Raw genomic sequence first — 21,950 nt, 5'->3', positions numbered from 1 at the left:
GAGTCAATGACAGTACATACTTCATACGGTTGTTGTAAACTTGAGGTGAAACAATCTATGTGAGCATGTGGCTTAGTGCCCGACACAGAGTAAGAGTTCAAAAATGTTACCTATTATTGCTGTATGATGTTGGTGTTATTATTACCACATTTTTATTATTCCCAGATTTACAGTTATCAACTCTGGAATGTTAACTGTTCTCTCATCTGTAAAGTGGGGATAAGAGGAAGATCTGTCTTCCAGGGTTCTGCAATCACTCAGCTCTGAAGCATTGCTCAACCGGGAGGGAAATCATTATCATGATGTCCAGCGTGCAGTGGCTGGTACATTTGCTGTGGACTTGGAGCCTCAGCAATCATGCCTCCTCCTCCACCTGCCCATTTCTTTGATCAAGGTCATTCATTTCTGTCTCCAAAGCTTCATCCAGTGTTGGAGGGACCACTCTTCCCATTTATCAAGGTCACTTTGAATTCTCATCACTATCTTTCAAAGTGTTAACAACTCTGCTCAAATCAGTGCCTGCTTTCCATCATCCCTGACCCTGATTGATGCCAGATAAGAGTGACCCTGGGAAAGACCCTTCCAGCAAGAGTGCAGTACATCCAACCCATTATTGATCATCTTCTTCCAGTCAGGGCTTGTGGACCAGCCAGTCTACCACCTAACACACAACGTCTAAATAGCTACAGGGACAGAATTTAAAACCTCACTAAAATTAATGCCAATTATAGCTCTATATCCTCTTCCTCCTCCCTCCCTGCCTTCCTGTATTTCATTTATTCATTTAGCCATTCCTGTGGCAAACATTTATAAAGTACACATAACATGGGAAACACTGTCTAGATACCAAGATGCTTAATACATGGTCCCTCTCATCAGGGGTCTCATAGAAAGTAAAGGGGTTTCTCTTCGTCATAATCATCTGATTATGATCAGGGATAATTTACTCTGTGGACAGCCAAATTGGTTACCACCCAAAGTGAACAAGCAATTTATTTTCTTATTCACTATTTGGTTTTAATAAAATGTATTTACATATAATATCTACTACTTGTAGAACATAACACATTTACATCTGGCATTCAAATTCATCCTCATAATAACTTTATGAGGAATTATATTATCATTTTCCCCAGTTTTATAGAAAGAAAGTTGAAATCCAAAGAGCTTAAGTAAATGGTTCAGTGTGACTCACTTAGTATTGAACCTAGGTCTTCTGATTTAGATTCTGTATGTCTTCCAAGTACTCATCCCTTTTTCCATACATTCTGTCATTCATTCTGATACTATATGCGAGAGGCTTAGGCTCTAGCAGTGGTGGTAAGACAGCCAAGATTTACTGAGTATTTACTGTGTGGTAGACACTGGGGTAAACACTTTAAATGCACCATCTCATTTAATTCTCAGGAGAGACCTGTGGAGAGGACACTATTGTATAATCTCCAATTCACAAAAGAAGAATTGAGACTCAGTTATTCTCTGTTAAATAGCTTGCCCAAGGCCACATAGCTATTAATTGGTGAAGTCAAACTCAAGAAACTGTAATGTTAAGCAACGTGCTATTATGTCTCAAGGAGGTCTTAACCTAGGATTTTTCAAACTGCAGACCATAACCCATTATTAGTAGATTGTAAAAGAAATTTAGTGGATCATGATCAGCATTTAAAAAATAAAATATAATAGAATGCAAAATATCAGAGTATATCACACAAAGTGTAGTTAAGCATTGAAACTTCTTTTAAGCCAAGCACAGTGGCTACTTCTTGTAATCCTAGCATTTTTGGAGGCCAAGGCTGGAGGATCCTTTGAGCCCAAGAGTTTGAGACCAGCCTGGGCAGTATAGGAAGACCACATCTCTATAAAAATTTAACAAACAAACAAAAAACTAGTCAGGCATGGTACATGCACCTGTAGTCCTAGCTACTTAGGAGGCTGAGGTGGGAGGATCACTTGAGCCTGGGAGGTCAAGGTTGCAGTGAGCCAAGATCACACCACCGCACTCCAGCCTGGATGACAGAGAGGGGCCCTGTCTCAGAAAGAAAAGAAAAGATACTTCTTTTAAATGACTGTGTGTAGACTGGATCATGATGTGAAATGTATTTCTTATGTTGAGAGTGTTCAAGAAAGTGTTAAAAATACAGTCTTAACTCAGTGTGCTCCACTAACTATAAAAGCATATTTAATTACTTTAAATAAAGGAAAAATCATCAATAGCCCTAAGGGAGGCATTGGAACGTGTATTAATCAGGTTCTCCAGACAAACAGAACTACTAGAATACCTGTATCTCTCTCTATTATTAATCTTTATGTAACATGTATATATAATATAAAGAGATTGATTACAATGAATTGGTTCATGTGATATGGAGTCCGACAAGTCCCAAGATCTGCAGTCAGCAAGCTGGACACCCAGGAGGGCTACTGGTTTCACTTCAGTCCAAGTCTGAAGCCCCGAGAACCTGGACAGCCAGTGATGTATTTTCAGCCTGAAGGCCAGCAGGCTTGAGACCCTGGAAGAGCTGACATTTCCATTCAAGTCCAAGGGCAGGAAATAAAAGCCAATGTTCCAGGTTAAAGAAAGGAAGAATCTTCTCTTATTCAGAGGAGGGTCAGTCTTTTTGTTCTATTCAGGCCTTCAATTGATTGCATGAGGCCCATGCGCGTTAGAAAGGGCAGTTTACTTTATTAAGTCTAGCACTTTAAATGTTAATCTCACCCAGAAACACCAAGAACAATGTTTGATCAAATACCTGGGCATTCCATAGCCCAGTCAACTTGACGCAGGAAATTAACCATCACAGGAAGATAGATAGGTGGGAAAGCTGGAAGCAGATGTCAATAACAACTGTGGAGCTAGGTCTGGAAAGTCTCATGGAATCAAATGGTTCCAAGAGTGTATCTCATTGGAAATAGAGGAATAAGCATCATTGGGTTCTAATTCTGTGGCAGGTGGCACGCTGAGCCCTCTGATGCACATCATCTCATCCAAGCCTTGTGGCAACTCTTTGAGCTCTATTTTATGGCTGTCCTCATTTTACAGATGAGGACCACCAGGCACTGAAAGGCAAGATGACATGTCCAAGGTGACGCAGCTGGTCAGAGACAGGATGAGGTTTGAAACCAGGTTTCTAATTCCAAGTGCAATGTTTCTTGCAGTAAACCTCGGTATTTTCTTTCATTTATTTTCCTTTCTAAGAGCATCAAACTGTTGTGATAGCTTTGAAAGCGAGTCAATTGGGTTTTAAAAATAATTAAGGGAATATTATTTTCTATATCCATTTCTAAATGTAATGTTGGGTCAGTTTGATCCATTGATGGGGAATTGTAACTGGGAGAATTGTTAATGTTTAAACTGACAAGCACGTGATTGTTCTGAAACTTAAGTACAGACTCAGAGCCAGGAACAAGCAGTGTGCTGGCTGGTGACACCCAAAGAGGTGAACCTCAGAGACTTGCAGGTCAGAAGAAGTGTCTAAGCCAGGGATGTCAAGTGGTCTTAACAGCAAATGCTACCTAGACTGCTGAGTTGAAGATTGAAACACAAGATATGGGCTCAGCCAGAAAGTGCTATGATCAATTAGTGATGTCTGCCAGAGGCTGGGAACTGAGGGCAACAGGGCTCTTAGGCTGTGTATTTACTATACAGTTATTAAAATAAGACAAAGGCAGCCCAGATGTTTAAGCCACGTGCGGAGAGTGATTGGGTGGGATAGACATTTAATCAAACTCCCTTAAATTACCATCACATTTATGTATCATGGCTGATTGTTTGATTATAACTCCCTTTCAGGACGATTCTGAGTAGAGCATTTACCCTTGTTGCACAAAGTTGGAAACAGGAAACAATCTTAGTGGAAAACCATACTCATAACCTAATCTCCATTCATCCATTCATCCACTCATTCAGTAAATGCTCACTGAGGACCCATGATTTCTGGGAACACAGGGGTGAAACACACAGATCCCTTCCCTGGAGAAATGTGCAGTCAGTTGGGGGCCAAGAAGAACGTAATATGATAAATGTTTAAATAGAAACAAATACAGTAGAAGTACAAAGGAGGGAACAACAACCTTTTCTGCCCCTCCCACTTGCTAGACCCTAGACCCTAAAGATATTCAAACCTCGTCTTCCAAAATTACTAGGAATAGAAGTTTGCCTGGAAGAGAAGGGAGTTGCATGGGAATGACTGGGGCAGCAAGTAGGTAAGGATGAGTAAAAGGAGATGAATGTCCAGATTCACCCAAAGGCTGGACTCAGTTTTGGAAGGGCTTGCTACTGAGGCCAGGGCATAAATGAGAACAATCTTGGCTGAATTGTGCCAGGAATAGTGATGATATCAGTGGCCAGAGTCAGTGTTGGCCTCTCAGAAACCACAGAGAGGATGGCAAGCTGCAGGAATCATACAAGGTGAACACTGAAAGCAAGAGGGTCTCTGCATTTGGAAAAGAAGGCCAGCATTTCAGTGAGCAGGTGCAGACCTCCAGCTCATTGTTCACCATTGGAGTGCACTATACTGAGCAATGTACTGGTCCCTGGACTTACCATACTGTTTCTCCTTGATTTGCATATGCTGTTTCTTCTAGCTGGAATTTTGCACCTCTCCCTCTGCCCTCCCTTATTCACTTCGTTTATGCTTATTCGTCCTCAGTTCTCTGCTTAGCTCAAATAGGACTCTTCCAGGCAGCCTTTCTGTCTCCCCAGGTCTGGGTTGAGAGACTGTTTTAGGTGCTTCAGTGTACTCAGGACTTAGCTCTGAGTGTCACACTATTGCAGCTGCTTGTGTCCAGCGTGCATCCTGTTAATGTTGCATCCCAGAGTCTTGCCCATTGACTGAGCCTGGCCCACAGCAGAGACTCAGCATCTTTCTAGCTGGGGTGGTTCCAAATCCAAGCCCATGTATGCCTCCAGAGCTTTCCTAACACTCTGCAGAGTTGGGGGTGGTGTCCTAAAAGTTCTGAGCTGAATTGGACAGTGAGGAGGGTGAGGTGGGCAGGAACCTTATTGTGAAAGGTCTTATGTTTGTGGCTAAGGACTCTGGAACAGCCCAGCAGGTCTTTTAATTAATTAATTAATTAATTTTTGTGCCTGCTAACTAATCAGTCACCCGAACAGACAGTCACTGGATTCTAACAAGCTCCAGGCTTTATCCCTAGTTACCATGACAACCAGGCTTCACGGTGATGGATGGTATTGATTGACTGACAGACTCCTAGTTTCTTGGCTCTGTCCCTACCCCCCTTAAGTCATCTGCACACACATAGAACTGAGACTCTCAGCACCATCTTTCTGATTGTTTCTTGATTTTGAATTTCCACCTCTAATATCACTGAAAACAGCTTCTTACTTAAAGGAGAAAAGCTGAGATGGTGTCAACCTTCTTCCCAGAGCCATCCTTAGCTCTCTTTCCCATAGGCAGTATAATATGGCATACAGAACAGGGCTTTAGACACAGGCCTTGGTTCAATCCCAATTCTGTTATTTACTTAGTGTATAACCTGAGCAAGTGACAAACTATCTAAGTTAAGTTTAAACTATTTCAACTTACTCCTTTCTAAAATGGGACTGATTATCCTATTGTGGCATGATGTGTGAACACTGAGTGAGCTAACCCATGAAATATCTCCACCCAGCACATAATAGTGCTTATGAAGTCACCGGGTGCCCTTGTTCTCCCCACTTGCTCCTGGCCTAACCACTTATACTGCAGAAATGCCCATTAAGAAAACCTCATTTTACAAACTCCTCAGCCTCCCTCTTATTCTAACTTTGCAGATTCCAAATCAGGAGCCAAAAGCCTCAGTGTAGGCTGCAGCATTTCTGGCAACAGTACTAATGGCAACACTTAACTGCAATTGCTAGCTCTGAACCAGGCACTGTCCTGAGCACATTACATGGCATGGATTAACTCATTCAACACTCACAACAACCCTAGGAGGTAGACAGTATTAAAATCCCCATCTTACAGATGGGAAAACTGAGTCAAGAGAGGTTAAACAATTTGCCCACATGGTCATTGGGCAGGGATGGAATTCCAGCTCAGGCAGTCTCTGTTTCAGAATCTGGCCTTCAGCTATGCTGTCTCTTGTGATGGCTGAAATCATGTAGAAGAATCAGAGCCTCTGAAGAGCCCTTATCAAGTAGGACAAAGACATGGGACTGCAGTCTCAACATTGCCTCCTTCTTCTGCCTAGCTTCCTTTCTCTGAGCTTCTTTGCAGAATGAGGTAGTCAGGGAACGAGGAGTTTGGAAGGCTCCTTTCAGGACTACCATTGGCTACTCACCATGCATGATGAATGTTCCTCTGCAGAGTAACAGTAGCATGATGAAATGAAGCATCCATTGTGTTTGAGTATGGCATATCTTGCTTCAAGACCTGATTCTTGGGCCTGTTAGTCTTGAGTGACTTTGGCAAGTTACCTAACAATAAAAGTTAGTATTTATTGAACACCTAATTGTGCCAGACACTTTTTAGGAATTCACTTAGAGAAACTATTATCATTCTCATTTTAAAGATTGGGAGTATGAGGCAGAAAGTCATTAAATGAGTTACTCAAGTCACTAACAGAGAAAGTGAATGGTAGAACTCTGACCCCAGAGGTTACACTCTTAACCACCACAAATCCTGCTTTTTCCAATCCTAGTGAGCCTGTAAGATGGGTAAATCCCCCTTGTCCCAGAATACTGTTGAGAGTTTCCAGTGAGATAATGCAGCTGAGCATGCTTTATAAAATATAGCATGAGATATTAATCTAGCATGAGATATTACAAAGCTGTGATTTGCATCTTCAGTTAAAGAAAGATCTGTGACTCATAAAATGTTTTAGAGGCATTGTCTATGTAGGCTAAAGTCAGCCAATCCCCAAGCACTCCTGGGGGGTTGGCACATGCCAGGCTCTGTGCAGAGATTTGCAAACCTAAGAGATGACTTAGAAGCTTATAGTCTTATAGGAAGAACAGACCAAGAAATTGACAATTACTAGAGTGAGATAAATACTATGCTGGAGAGAAGCACAGGGAAACACTGAGGGCTTAGATACAGGGCCCTTGGGGATTAAGAAAAGGCTGTCTGGAGCTGAGTGGGAGAAGCTCAGTGAAAGAGATAAAGGGATTTTCTAGCACCTGCAAAGGCACCGAGGTACTCATTTTATTCTCAGGTGTTTGGGAAGAAGTGTGAGTTTTAATGAATAAACAGAAACACAAAGGGGACAGGTAAGTTAGCTGACACCTCCCAACTAGCCCAGCCGCAGACTCCAATCATCTTTCCAATGTGATGATAGAAAATAGACTATTAGATTCTCTTTCCCCTTCTGAGGCTGTCTTTGGGGGCAACCGATATAGCAAAGCAATGTAGCAGATAAATCATAGCAACATGAATGGTATTTGTTTTTTGTGAAGAGATAAATAATGCACTACACCTGCTGTTTTCCACCTAATGCTTTTAATCTGAGGAATGACAGACTTGCCGTGTTCTGGCACCTTGGAAATCAAGCTGCCTGGTTCTGCCTGAGAGCTGTAGACATGCAGCAGCTCCATGGAGGTGTGAGGGCAGCTCTCCCACCTGCACCACAGCCAAGACCATGTGGGAAACAAGTAGAAGACATGGTGGCCAGACACATATCCTTTTGGCTCCTAGCCTGGCAAGTAGCCACAGAAACAGCTCACCTTGAGACCAGACTAGACTGCGAAGCAACCCAGCCTCCCACTACGTCTGTACTTCCTTAGGGATCTCACCTGATTTGCATCTCTCTCTTTCCCACTCTGGAGTTCAAGTCACATTGGCTTTTCTGAGTAGAATCTTGCTGCTGAGGAAACAAGCCCTCTGCAGGGTCTCCCTCATCTCCCATTGTACTCCTAGCTTTGTCTGGCTAATCCCTACTTGTTCTACTGGTCTCTCGCTCCTTCTTCTGACCCCCACAGACACCTTCCCTGACCCTGCTGCCCTGTATCAGAGTCCTCCCCCAACACTACAATAATTGTGTGTTTCCTTGTCCATTTCCCCACACTTGACTCTCAACTCACAGAGGTCAAGCACTCTCCTGAGTCCTCCTTATTTCTCAGCTAGCTCTAACACAGTAAAACATCATTAGGTACTTATCAAAGTTGTCTCAAATGTTCTTAAAGTGTTCCGCTGTGTTCTTAAAGTCTCAGGATCATGACATTAGAGGTCACCTTAAAAGATCACTGGTCCTTTCTACCCTTCAAACCCTACTGTACCCTCACAGGCAAACAGCCAGCCTCAGCTTTGTCTCCTACAATGGTGAGAGCTCACTGCCTGCTGGAACACCTCATCTCTGCTTGACTTCTGACTGTGATAATGATCGACCTTATGCTAAGCCTAAACTTGCCTTCCTGTAGCTTTTGGCCTTTGGGTCCTAGTTCTTGCCCTTGCAACCACACAAATAAACCTAATTCTTCTTCCTCAAGACAACTCTCTGGAGCGTTTAATCCAGTTCTACTGGTCTTTCTTAAAGAGAAATCTTTTTTCCTTTCTTCAGGTAAACATCCTTAGTCACCTCTAATATTTTCAAAAGGATGTGACTCTGAACATCTTCACCCTCATGCTTATTCTTCTCTGATAATTCCCTATGTTTAAATTTTATTATGGTAAAAATACTTATCATGACATCTGCCCTCTTAGCCAATTTTAACAGTACAATACAGTGTTGTTAACTATAGGGACATGTCGCTCTCATATCTTATCTTGTATAATTGAGATTATACAAGATAGTTGTATTAATAATTCTACCTTTCCTCTTGCCCTCAGCCTCTGGAAACCACCATGATACCCTTTGATTCTATGTATCTGACTACTGGTATATCTAATATAAGTGGAATCAGGCAGTCTTTATCCTTCTGTGACTGGCTTATTTCACATAGCAGTATGTCCTCAAGGTTCGGTTGTATAGTCACATATGGCAGGGTTTCCTTCTTTTTAAAGGCTGGATAATGTTCAATGAAGAAAATCATATTTTCTTATTTCATTTTTTTAAAGTGTTTTTGCACACAGCTCTGAGTTTCTCTAACCTATGGAGAGGAGAGTGAGATTATTTTCTCCTTCGTTTTACTAATTATAATTTGTACCCTGGTTTCATTACCCTACTGAGCAGGGAGTAATCTAAAACTCTAAGGCCTTTTCTTTTGTTCTCCTGCTAAGCTGTGTCTATTTGCTACTGTGCTTATTCATTTGGTGTTTTGTCTGTAGGGTAGGATGTTAAAGTTTTCCCAATTCAGTTTCATTTTGCTATGCTTGGTGATATGGTTTGACTGTGTCCCCATCCAAATCTCATCTTGTATTGCAGTTCCCATAATCCCCACGTGTCATGGGAGGAACCTGGCAGGAGATAATTTAATCATGGGGGTGGTTACCCTCTTGTGGTTCTCATGATAATGGATGGGTTCTCATGAGTTCTGGTGTTTTTATAAGGGGTTTTTCCCCTTTTCTTGGCACTCTTCTTGGTGCCATGTGAAGAAGGACGTGTTTGCTTCCCCTTCTGCTATGATTGTGAGTTTCCTGAGGCTTCCCGAGTCATGCTGCACTGTGAGTCAATTAAACTTCTTTCTTTTATAAAATCACCCAGTCTTGGGTATGTCTTTATTAGCAGCATGAGAACAAACTAATACACTTGGTCAGTGTATCCACCCAGCCTTTTGAGGGCTTTTTGGATCCTGTTTCTTTAACTGAATTATCCTTGGCTTCTTGTAGTTCTTATTCTAAGTAGATATGACGGAACTGGCTACTAAGTCCATATCCAAGGCATTGACAAAGGCATCAACTGAGATGGGATGCCAGAGTCCTGTGGCAAGCCACCCGAGATACTCTGTAGGACCACCGTACTCAACATCTGATCCAAGATCCAGTGAAGAGGAAACATCTGGGATACTTGTCCAAAAAACACATTCCTGATTTCATAGAAATATGCAATTAGAATTGATAGAGGTTGGGCCTAGTTACCTATATTTTTCAAAAGCACTCCAGATGATCTCAGTGTATAGCCTGGGTTGGGACTGATCAACTCCAGAGCTCACTGAGTTCAAAAGCCCCAAACAAACTGCAGTTTGATCTGGTCCAAAATTAAGCCTAAGTAGTGCAGCCTGATGGGATGGGATGGAGCAATGGCAGAGGATTGCCTGGTTCCATGAATATAGTCAGTCTATCCATACTACACACCTATCTGGGCAAGTTCTCTACAATGGCTCCAGACCTGTCTCTGTTCCTTTCACCTCAGACCCCCACCCCCAACTCTTTCTGTTTGTCTCTCTGGTTCTGAGTCCTGGCTTCCAACGCCAGTTTCAACTCCTGGATTTTGGTACCAGGTTTGACTTCCTCTGCCCCGACCCCAACTTGTTAGTGTCATTTTCCCACAGGGTCTCTGTAGACAGCTCTGATTTTGGCATCTCTTACAGCCTCTGAGAGACTCCTTTCTAGCCCTGACATATTGAAACAAAAAACTCTCGGGATATAGATTGGTCTTCATTTAAGACATGGCCCCTAACCTGCTGACTTCTCAAGGGCAGGACCTTAGCTTTGCAGATTTACATCATATTCACATTAGTTATATTCTCAAGGTGTCTACATTGCCCAATATGCGATATGCTGGAGATGGTACACAGTAGGTGCTTACTACATTTTCCTCTCAGATGGCAGAATTCTTTTGTCTGAGGCAGTAACTGAGATTAGTGAAAATACCACAGGCTTCTAAACGTGACAGACTTGAGCGTGAATCTCGGCTTCACCGTTTCTTAACTGTATGCCTTAGGCAATATAATTAACCTTCATGAACCTCAGGCATCTCAACTATAAATGAAAAGTATGAGCTAAGTGTCTCAGAGTGCTTGGGCTCTCAGGTTCTATGATTCTTTGTAAGTCACAGACTCCCCTTGCTGGCTGGGACCCACTTTGGGGTCCTTAGATGGCAAATCTCTGCAGTCAAGTCGTGCTTTTCAAGTCAGGCTGGAATTTTTCTTCTCCCAGAAGCACGTGGCAGGCTGTCGCCAGACCTTTTATGGGCATAATCACACCACAGGCATCCTCCAGCCCCCATTAATTAGCCTGTCCTGTCGCTTTAATTCAGCAGCACTCCACCATCCACCAAAATAATCACTCTGGCTTCTACCCGTGAATTCTTTTCATCCACTTTTGTTTATCACCGTTGAAGCATTTTTTAATCAAAACAATTAAATATGCTAAATCTTCCCCCAATTAATAATGCATTAAAAATTAAAAGTGTTTGAATGGAAATGGCAGAAGAAGCCCTTTGCTCAGTGTTGAGTGCCAGTGCTCAGAGCATCACTTTCAACAAGCACTTTCAGCTCAGGAGTGACTCAGAAACTGATATCCAAAGAGTCACAAAGGGCTGCAGCTGAAAGGGGTCTTGGAGATGACAACCTCTTCTTTCCATAAATGGGAAACGGAGGCCCACTGGGATCATGGGCCTTTCCTAGGATCATACAGGGTGTTAGTGACTGGAATTTGAATTTAGGACTTATGACTTCTAAGTTTCCTTCCATCAGAAACCCTTACCAAAGGACTCAGGGCATTCATTTATTTACTCATTTTTTAAAAATTCATCAATCATTTATTCTGAAAGTACTTACTGAACACGGCACACACCACATTGCTATGCTAGCAAGACAATGGTGAATTAGATGCAAGTCCTTGACCTCATAGAGTTTGCTGTTTAATGGGGACACAGGCACATAAACTTTGATGCTCAATACTCCCTTGAAAATAGTGAATCTAATCTTTAGCTCAATTGAATGACAGGTCTAAATTATTTTTCTTTTATGATTGACAGAATAACAGTATGACTGGAAATAATTACTTTGTATAGTTGTAGTTTAAGGGAGTGATGTCTCAAAATACAAACTCCTTTAGCTACCGAAAAGGTTGGACTCTGTAGCATGGTCAATTTCCCTCCAGTCTATTTATCTAGTTTTATCTTGCCAGGCAGACCTAGGATTGGAAACCCAGCTCTATCTATTTACATAGCAATGTGGCTTTACTGCTTTAAGAATTATTTTCCTCATCTGCAAAAGTCAGTTCCTCAGTGGGTCCTCAGATGTAGACAAATACAGATATGGCTAATGTGGGCCTGACAGTCTTTATGGGGTCTGAAGGGCAGGTAAACTTTCCATGGTGATCCATTCATCTTCTAGCAAGACTTTGGCCTCTCTGCGGTGCAAAGAGGACCTGGACAAAAAGAATTGTGATGAAGACGATCACTCAGGCACAGAGGACATTGGTAGCTCTGAAAAAAGAGGGAATTATTCAGATCTAAAAATGGTTCATGGAGTAAATGACATTTGAATGGAAGCTTTTGGAGAGATGATGGGTGGAAGAGTGGTCTTTGGAAAGATGATGGAAAGGGAGGAGGAGAGGCATTTATAGTAGGGGCAAATATGTTCAAAAGTTCAGAGTAATGGTGTCCATCATGGCCCGGGTGCCGAGGTAGGCATGGGGGCAAATGCAGATGGATGAGATAGAATTGTTGCCTCAAGGTGGCTCAATAAAGAATGGTCAAAAGAAAGAGTGCTAGCATTTTTTACCAACTAGTATGTGCAACACATATCTCTTCTCATTTCAAGAATTATTTTGGTTGGAACCATGCAGAAGAGAAAACTGAAACTGGATTAAAGAACCAGGCTTTCAACCCAGGCCTTTTGGACTCCAAACATGAAGCTAGCTTTTACTACTGTGACATAGTTGTACCGTGTCAAGTGTCTTTTAATAACTCAGCATTTTGTGTTTCTCTGTGTCCCTGTTGCAGGTATTACCAGCAGAGATATCATGACATGTTTTGGAGGCTCCTTGGGCATTCAATATGAAGGTGGAATAAATGTTGATGGAGGTTTATCAGGAGACCATTGTAAAAAATTTGGAGATGGCAAAACTGGCAAGTGTTTAGCAATAGATCTCCCAAAAAGAGAAGCCAGGCTTTCCTTTGGACACACACTGGGACTTGGAAGCTATGTTTTTTTCCCAGTTGATTTCATTTTATTCAAAGATCAGACTGCATAGGTGCCAAATACCCCAAACCAATGACCCGCAGTGGCTCTATTTTGAATCTACCATGGGTTTAAAATAACCTTTGAAGTACTTACTTTTATATGGGGCACGCTCCTAGATTTCAAGTGTTAGACAAAGATCCAAGTAAGAACTAGAATGAAAGGCATCTGGAAAATGGGCTGTTTAAATGAAGGCCCATCATATTACAGTTCAGAGGAAGGAAATACGGCTGTTGAGAGAGAATATGGTTATCGAGTCCAAGCACAAAGAATAATTATTAGAGAGTGATTGTACAGGAATATTTTATGGCATTTCCTGAACAAGTCAGTTTTGGTGTTCATGTATTCATTTACTCATCCATTTATCAAACAGGTATTGAGATTTTCTTCCCCAAGTGGGAGACACAGAGGATACAGGGATGATGAAGAAGTTTATAATGTAGTGGGTGGAATAGATATTAAACAGATTCAAGCTATTCCCATTGTGTTAGGTTACCTGTAACTCCAGGCCTTAAGTCAAATTGTTTCCTCTCTCTTTCTATCCTCTCTTCATTTACTTGGCAAATACTCACTTACCTTTGTAGACAACTCACCTTTCTTCCTGACTGCCTCCCACACCTCCTACTGTATAGCTGACTAGTTTCTTTCGCTGTGCCCCCATTGAGTCCTATAGTAACATCTATAGCACCTATAATATTTGATTGAACCTATTTCGCATATAGCAGGTACTGAGTAAATATTTGACATATGAATGAATTAGCGAATGAATGAAAAAATGAATGACCACCCATTTCCTGTCCCCCTTATCCTCCATGTGGGTCAGGCTGTCCTCATAGTGTTTCTCCACTCCAGAGGATGGGACTATTTCTTGAGTCTTGGTCCTTCTCTTCTGCCTTGTCCTGCTAGCTAACCAAGAAGAGTAGAAGAATGGTAAACATCTAAAGAAAACATGTAACCTTTCTTCCAAATCTCATTAGTGGGATTTGTCAACCAGTCCTTGGGCTTTTTGGGAAATGAGCTAATGCAGTTTATCCTCTTGATGGCAGAAAGGGCCAGGAAGGCCATGGCTGTGGAAGACATCATTTCTCGGGTACGAGGTGGCAGTTCTGGCTGGAGTGGTGGCTTGGCACAGAACAGGAGCACCATTACATACCGTTCCTGGGGGAGGTCATTAAAGTATAATCCTGTTGTTATCGATTTTGAGGTAAGTCTTTTCGCAGCTGAAGAAACTCTACGTCCATGAGGAATGAAAGTGAAGCAGACCAGATCATTTCATATTTCTTATTATGAGCCCATCAAAGAACAAGATTAAATGTAACGGCACACTGAACTAGTGGCCTTGCTTGTGCCTGACTCCAGGGAGTGCATGACTTCAGACCCGGGCCACGGGAGAGCAAGGATCAGAAACTGACGATGTGGTCAGTGACCAGTTTTACACTGCTTATCCCAGAAGTTCCTCAGCATGAGTTCACATTAGGCAAATTGTGATTTTTATTTATACATAAAAGACTTTAAAAATCACATGGGTTACATTAGGGGGTGGCAAACTTTTCTGTAAAATGTCAGAGAGTAAATATTTTAGGCTTTGTGGGACACATGCAATCTATGATACACAAATTAGTAGTAGTAGTTCTTCTTCTTTCTCTTCTTCATCAAATCTCTTTAAAAAGATAAAGGTCATTCTTAGTTCAAAGGCCATACAAAAATAAGCTGTGGGTTAGACTTGGACCCAGGCAGCAATTTGCTACCATGCTCCAAAGTTATCTCATCTCCCCATTGCAGGAACCTCTGGCATAGATACTATTCCCTCCCATTAAAAAGTTTAGGAAACAGGCTCTGAAAAATCAAGTGAAAATGTTTGAGGTCATAGAGCTCAGAGGTGGCAATGCTTGGATTTCAGATCTTTAGATTTCATACCCAATTCTCACTTCTCTCTGTCCTAGCACCTCCCTTAAAGAAGTGTCCCTCAACTACTAGGGGCAGTTTTGCTCCACAGAGGAAATTTAGCAATGTCTGGAGATGTTTTGATATTTTGTCACCACCCACAGTGGGGCAAAGCAGGTGTTACTGGCATCCAGGAGGCAGAGGCCTGGGATGCTGCTAAACGTCCTTCCATGCACAGAACAGACCCCACAGCAAAGAAATATCTGGCCTCAAGTGTCAATAATGCCAAAGTTGAGAAACTTTGCCTTAAATGCTTAACTTCACAAAGTATGGAAAACTCTATTCTAACCACAAAGGAAGTAATTGTTCTAGCAGTTGCCAAACTACTTCTGTCAATACGCAGTGTAGTCCATTCAAAATAAGACTGCATTTTAGACTTTGAAACAAAAGATCATAATTTTCTCATCCATTTTCTCCCTACCCTTTTCTATTTTTCTACATATACTTAAAATCCCAGATATGGATATAGTCCTCCTCTTAAAACATATACCTGTAGTTACCTATAGTTAAACCTAGAAGTCTAGTCTAATACCCTGGTTTCTGTGAAGAAAGAGGTCAGATGGATTAACCTCAATTTCATTTCTTCTTCAATAAGTAAGAGACCATTTTCACGCAACTGTAATTCACATAGAGTTTGAAAATTGATATCATCAAGCTATTAGTGATTTGAGCAAAAACTGTAAAATTGATATCAGGAATAATATATAAACTTTCACAAGCAAGAGGGGAACTTGGTGTTTGCCTTGAGAAAAACTTCCCTGGGAAGACTGAGGGTCATCATTTGGAGAAGACCACTACAGTCTTTTGGAAAAAAGAGCCCAGACTTTGGCAGGGTTGGGTAGGAGGGAGGGGAAAGACATAATTTAGGTCGGAGCTCAGCTGCTTTTTCAACGTGTGACCTTTGACAAGTTACTTCCCTCAGTGAGCCTCAGTTTCCTGCTCTATCACATAGAGATATGTCACAAGACTCAGGAGATCGGAAGTTACTTAGTAAATGTCAGTTGAAGAAACAGGTTCAGCACAATATCTCAAAGTTGGCAAATGATAGAGTCCAACTCGAGTCATGTTTGACTGACACTAACATCCTCAGTCTCTTCACAACTCATGTTGCCCCCGAGAAGTTCGGACTCCATGCATTAAGCCTCGGGCAGGCTTTACAGCAGGGAAGTAACACAGCCAGCACTGTGCTTTAAAAAGAGAATGCTCACAGGGAAATAAAGGATGATTTGAAGAAGAGAGAGATTACAGACAAGTGGACCAGGTAAGTGTTATTTGGAGCCTGATGTTCAGAGTGGAAACAGCATCTTATTCACTTGCATATCCTCCAGAGTTCAGCAGTGCTTATTTATAGCACAGTACTTAAAGATCTTGAATGTAGGAGTCCTGTTATGTTACGTTTGTGTTATGTTATTTTGCTATGTTGTGTTGTGTGATATATTACTATGTGTTATTTTATGTTGCTATATTGTATCATTTGACCCCTGAGTCTTTTTCCTTTTCTTTTTTTTTTTTTTTTTTTTTTTTTTTTTTGAGACGGAGTCTTGCTCTGTTGCCCAGGCTGGAGTGCAGTGGCCGGATCTCAGCTCACTGCAAGCTCCGCCTCCCGGGTTCCTGCCATTCTCCTGCCTCAGCCTCCGGAGTAGCTGGGACTACAGGCGCCCGCCACCTCGCCCGCCTAGATTTTTGTATTTTTTAGTAGAGACGGGGTTTCACCGTGTTAGCCAGGATGGTCTCGATCTCCTGACCTCGTGATCCGCCCATCTCTTTTTTCTCATCTGCAAAACGGGAACAAGATCATTGCCAATACATTTTCAAGCTCTAACATCCTAAGACCCCTTTTCTCCAACTCTCTCCCCTCCTTTAACTCCACCAGTCCACCCTATGGAGTAGTTTCTCTCTTCCTGTGGTTCCTGGGAGGGAGAGATCTGAGGTAGGGAACTGGGTGCTGAGCCCCACTGGAAAGTCAAAGAGACCTCCACGTGCTTAATGGTCCTGGCCTTCCCTGGAACTAAGAGTCATCTTTGACCAGGCCAAAAGGGCAGCCTATTCTACGCTGACTTCCTAACAATGGGACTGAATTCCCTGAACTTCCAGTAAAGGGTTTTCTCCGCTTGGCTGGGGGCCCTACCAGTCCTGATATTACCTGCCTGCTGACCTCAACCTCAGCCCTTGACCACAGGCCAAAGTCTGTTTGCCACAGGTCTTTCTGTACACACTTCCAGGAACTCAGTCAAAGTGATTGCCAGTGCCCTTAGTTGATTTCTGTTTCCAGGGAAGTGAGACTACCATAGTGTGGCTCAGTCCTACTGCTGACTTGCTCTGTGACCTTGGCAAATCACTTCCCCTTGGGGGGCCTCAGGTTCCTCTCCTTAAAATGAGAGATCTAGAGAAGTTCCTTCCTTTTATGAGTGTATTAAAATGTGTAACATTATAAGCATGCTGCAGATAACCATATGTACATGCAATTTGAAAAACACAGAGTTTGGGTTTTTTTTTGCTTGTTTGTTTGTTTGTTTACTATTATCACATTCAACTAACAAAAATGGTGCTTTTTTTTTTGTCATTCGTCCCTTGTACAGTAGTATCTCACATTCAGTACTTCTTTAGATCCTCATAAGAAATCTGGAAATTGTTATTCCCATTTTCTAGATAATGAAGCTTAGACTTAGACAGGGACAGTTAGGCCACATAACTGAAAAGTGAGCCACATTTACTTAGCTTTTACCATGTGACAGGCCTTTCCCCTATATCATCTCCCTTAATCCTCACAATAATCCTGGAAGGTGCGATGACTGTTCTCCCTTTACAGATGATGAAGGAGGCTCTGTATGTCATGTGCCAAAGATCACACAATTGGAAGCAGGGTAGTTGGGGTTTGAAGTCAGGTTTTCTGGCTCCAGATTCATTGCTCCTTGTGCTTCATCTACTGCTTCTCAGTTGAGGCAATTGTTTTCCCCAAGGAATATTTGGCAAGTCAGGAGGCAGTTTTGGTTTTCACAACTGGAAGGGGGCTGCTGGCAGGTAGAGGGTAGAGAACAGGGACTCTGCTAAACAGCCTACAATGCATAGGACAGCCCACTCCTGCCAATAAAGAATTATCCAACTTGATACGCAATAGTGCCAAGGTTGAGAAACCCTGAACTATGGTCATGCCTGGAATGGGTTGCATCAGTTGTAAATAACCCCTACCCAGCCACATGTAGCTGCCACAGTTACACCATTAGGGGAATTGCTCAGCAATGACAACAACACTACCTGTCAAGGATTTTATTAATTCCTTCATTGAAGGCTGACAATCAAAACATACTTTTCCTGCTTCCTAAACATTGTAGATAGGGCAGATGAGTTGGCACAAATAACTTCTAAGCTCACTTGGGATTGGGAGTGCACAGGTTTCAGAGTTAAGTAGGTGATTCTCGTGAGGAATGTACACATTGCTCCAGAATTATTGTGAGCATTAAGGGAGATGATATAGGGGAAAGGCCTGTCACATGGTAAAAGCTAAGTAAATGTGTCTCACGTCCTAGCTGTGTGACCTTGGACTTTTAACTGCCCCTCTCTAAACCTGATCTTCATTATTATTTCTTAATAATTGTGTGTTTCTGAGCCGGTCACTTAAACACTCTGAGTCTCCCTTTCTTCCGCTGGGAGCTGAGGAGTTTGTTTAGTGCCTATGTCACAGAGTGGCTGTGAGGATCCAAGGTGGTGGGATAAGTTGAGTGTCTGTGTCTGTGTCTGTGCCTGGCATGTATCAGGCCTTCCAGAAGGTTGATGTTTGGTTCTTGGGCTCTGGGAAAGTAGACAGAGCCCAGGGAGGGGCGCTGTGTTCTTTCTGTGCCCACAGATGCAGCCTATTCATGAGGTGCTGCGGCACACAAGCCTGGGGCCTCTGGAGGCCAAGTCCCAGAATCTGCGCCACGCCTTGGACCAGTATCTGATGGAATTCAACACCTGCCGATGTGGGCCCTGCTTCAACAATGGGGTGCCCATCCTCGAGGGCACCAGCTGCAGGTGCCAGTGCCGCCTGGGTCGCCTGGGCCCTGCCTGTGAGCAAATACAGACAGAAGGTAAGGTCTGTGCATCCCCACCCAGTTCCAGCCTGGCCCAGCTCAAAGGGGCCAGTGCAGAAAGGACTTTTGGGGTTCCCAGGCCCTCCTTTCTGAGCCCTCCTAGCCACTACCCAGGAGCCACCCTTGAGAGTTCTGTTAATCATCCATCACACTTAATAGTTCTTGTGCTTTGTCCTTGCCATCAAGACCTTTTCTCAGATGAGAACTGTTTTTCACCAAGTTGTTTATGGACACCAGGATTCATTTATGGAGGAATAAACTAGTTTCCTAGTTTATTCATCACAAATTAGGTGGCTTACAACAACAGAAGTATATTGTTTCAGACTTCTGGAAGCTAGCAGTCCAAAGTCAGGTGTGTTGGCTAGGTTGGTTCCTGCCAGAGACTGAGGGAGTGTGTGGTCCATGCCCCTCTCCTACCTTTTGGTGGTTGTCAGCAATCCTTGGCATTTCTTGGCTTGTAGATGCATCACTCCAGTCTCTGCCTCTGTCTTCATGTGGCATTCTTCCCTCTATAACTCTGTTTCTCTTCTTATAAGAACCACCAGTCATTGGGTTGGAGCCCACCCTAATCCAGCATGACCTCATTTTAATGTGATTTCATCTGCAAAGATCCTATTTCCAAATAATATCATGTTCACAGGTAACAAGGGTTTGCCTTCAACATATCTTTTGGGGAAGCACAATTCAACTCACTGAAAGAGATAGGTAGTTGTCATTTCAGTGTAAGGAGTTATGACTAAAAACAAGATTTGGGCAAGGAAAGTTTAAACGCAGATAGCTGCGATATGAACCAACTTGTACCAGGGAAGAAAGTCATCAAACAAGCATTAAAAGTCCATCACTTAAAAATAAAGAAGTCTGAGGATGTGGATGTGCACCCCAGACACTTTACTAAGTCACTTTGAGACACTGATTATTCACGTCTTTCTGGGGCTTAGCTTTCTCATCTATGTTCCCTTTTAGCCCCAAGAGTCTCTATGCATGTTCCAGTTCCTAAGCTCCCAATTTTTCAGGCATATGAAACTGTTTATATGAAAATGATGGCAAAATGTATCAGCTACCTAATCAATGTATACATTAACCTAAATTGGCTATTGCAATGAAGAAAACACAAAGGGAAAAACAAAGAAGTCTGGATGGGCAAACCCAAGGTATTACAATTGACTCCAGAAAACAAACAGTTGAAGCACAGGGTGGAGGGAGCTGAAGCCATGTGGCCCAACGGCCATGTGAAAGAAACAGGCCAACCATTAGTCCCAGTTCAGTTAGTGGGAGCCTGATACAGATGGCCCAATAGTGAAAGATGGGTTAACAGAAGTCAGGAGTCCAGGATAAGATTCTTCTCTGGCATACCAAGATCTTTGTTCTTGGTGTCACATTTCACCAGATAGTGGCAAAGCAAAGCAGGCAACCCAGGGAAGTGGGAAGGCTCAAACCTATGTACTAAGAAGATCTGGAAAGATTGGGAACTTTTGGCATGAAGAAGAAAGACTCAGGAAGGACAAGTCTCATATAAACCACCATATGGGAGGACATGTTTTCTATGGCCACTGAGATTAGGTTGTAGGACTAAAGGAGAGAAGCTATAGCAAAGGGATTAGGGCTTAATGAGGGAGGACTTTCTTCTGCATGTACTGTGGCAGGAGTGAGGGAAGGGGATAGATGACCACTTTTCAGGGAATTGCAATGAAAGAGATTTATTCTTCCAAGGGATGATTGGGCAAGACAGCCTCAAGGTCCTTCCTACCCCCAGAATCTCTGAGTCTCTGACCCAAACAAGGGATAGCAACATGGTGAGCAGTCAGTAGTTTGAAGCTTAAAATCTTTAAATACAAAATTGAATTTAAATACTTTAAGCTTCAAACCACAAATACCAATTTCTTTAGGATACAAGGGGATCTTTATGCAGTAGACCTGGTTTTAAAATGAGATGATGGTGATTTATTATTTCCTCTTTGGGAGAGTAGTTCTAAGTAGGAGGCAGGATAGCATAGCTCAGGTATCAAACAGATCTTTCGTTTTTTGTTTTGTTTTGTTTTGTTTTGAGATGGAGTCTCACTCTGTCACCCAGGCTGGAGTGCAATGGCGTGATCTCGGCTCACTGCAACCTCCACCCCCCAGGTTCAAGCAATTCTCCCACGTCAGCCCGCACTCCCCCACCCCTACCCTGAGTAGCTGGGACTACAGGCATGCGCCACCATGCCTGGCTAATTTTTGTATTTTTACTAGAGATGGAGTTTTGCCATGTTGGCCAGGCTGGTCTCGAACTCCTGGCCTCAAGTGATCTGCCCGCCTCGGCCTCCCAAGGTGCTGGGATTATAGGCGTGAGCCACCACATTCAGCCCAGATCTTTAATTGCTAAGCTGCCAATTTCCATCTGGGCATACCCTCTAAAATGAGATTATACTGGAACCTTCTCAAAGATTGTGTTGAGGATTAAACTAGTTAACACTCGTGGTAGGCTCTATTATAATAAGAAAAAGATGAGACAGCTTCATGTGGGATGTTTCATTAGTAGAGGATTGTTCTGAGTTGTTACTTCTTCAAATTCCTCCTTTGGTGGCAAAAGGGAATAGAATCTGAGCTGCCTGTGTCCTGTGGGAGATAAGCCAAGAGGGTGAGTGAAAGCCAAAGACCTTAAGAAGGAGCCTGCAGAGAATACAAACCAAGGAGACCAACTCCCAGGGCCAGTTCCATCTTCCATGGAACTGCAGATTCCAGTTTCCTTGTGAGAACTGGAAAAAAGGCACTGCCTGGTATGTGGGTGAATTGGGAGAGAAAAAGATAACCACTCTGGATTGATACAGCACAGCTCAAGGGTCCAGGGCTTTCCTGACTTCCCAAGCAGGGTAAGGACTGAGTTGCAGCCGCCATTTTCCCATTGGCCAGGCAGCATTCCCAAGGGGACCAAAGATCAATAAACAGAAAAA

The 21,950-nt window shown here is 42.7% G+C and overlaps 1 protein-coding gene across 1 annotated transcript in view; it reads left to right on the top strand.

Annotated features, from left to right (window-relative positions):
• The window catches only part of C8A (complement C8 alpha chain), a 64,204-nt gene that overhangs the window by 39,628 nt on the left and 2,626 nt on the right, over positions 1–21,950 (top strand). The window contains exons 8-10 of the mRNA XM_017877262.1: positions 12,769–12,894; positions 14,053–14,210; positions 18,795–19,017. Of these exons, the coding sequence (XP_017732751.1) occupies positions 12,769–12,894; positions 14,053–14,210; positions 18,795–19,017 (507 nt within the window). The remainder of the gene's footprint in view (positions 1–12,768; positions 12,895–14,052; positions 14,211–18,794; positions 19,018–21,950) is intronic.

The sequence above is a fragment of the Rhinopithecus bieti genome, unplaced genomic scaffold, assembly GCF_001698545.2.
Source record: "Rhinopithecus bieti isolate Rb0 unplaced genomic scaffold, ASM169854v2 scaffold_6380, whole genome shotgun sequence".
NCBI lineage: Eukaryota > Metazoa > Chordata > Mammalia > Primates > Cercopithecidae > Rhinopithecus > Rhinopithecus bieti.
Note: the sequence above shows the minus strand (reverse complement) of the source record. Positions and strands in the feature narration are given on the sequence as shown.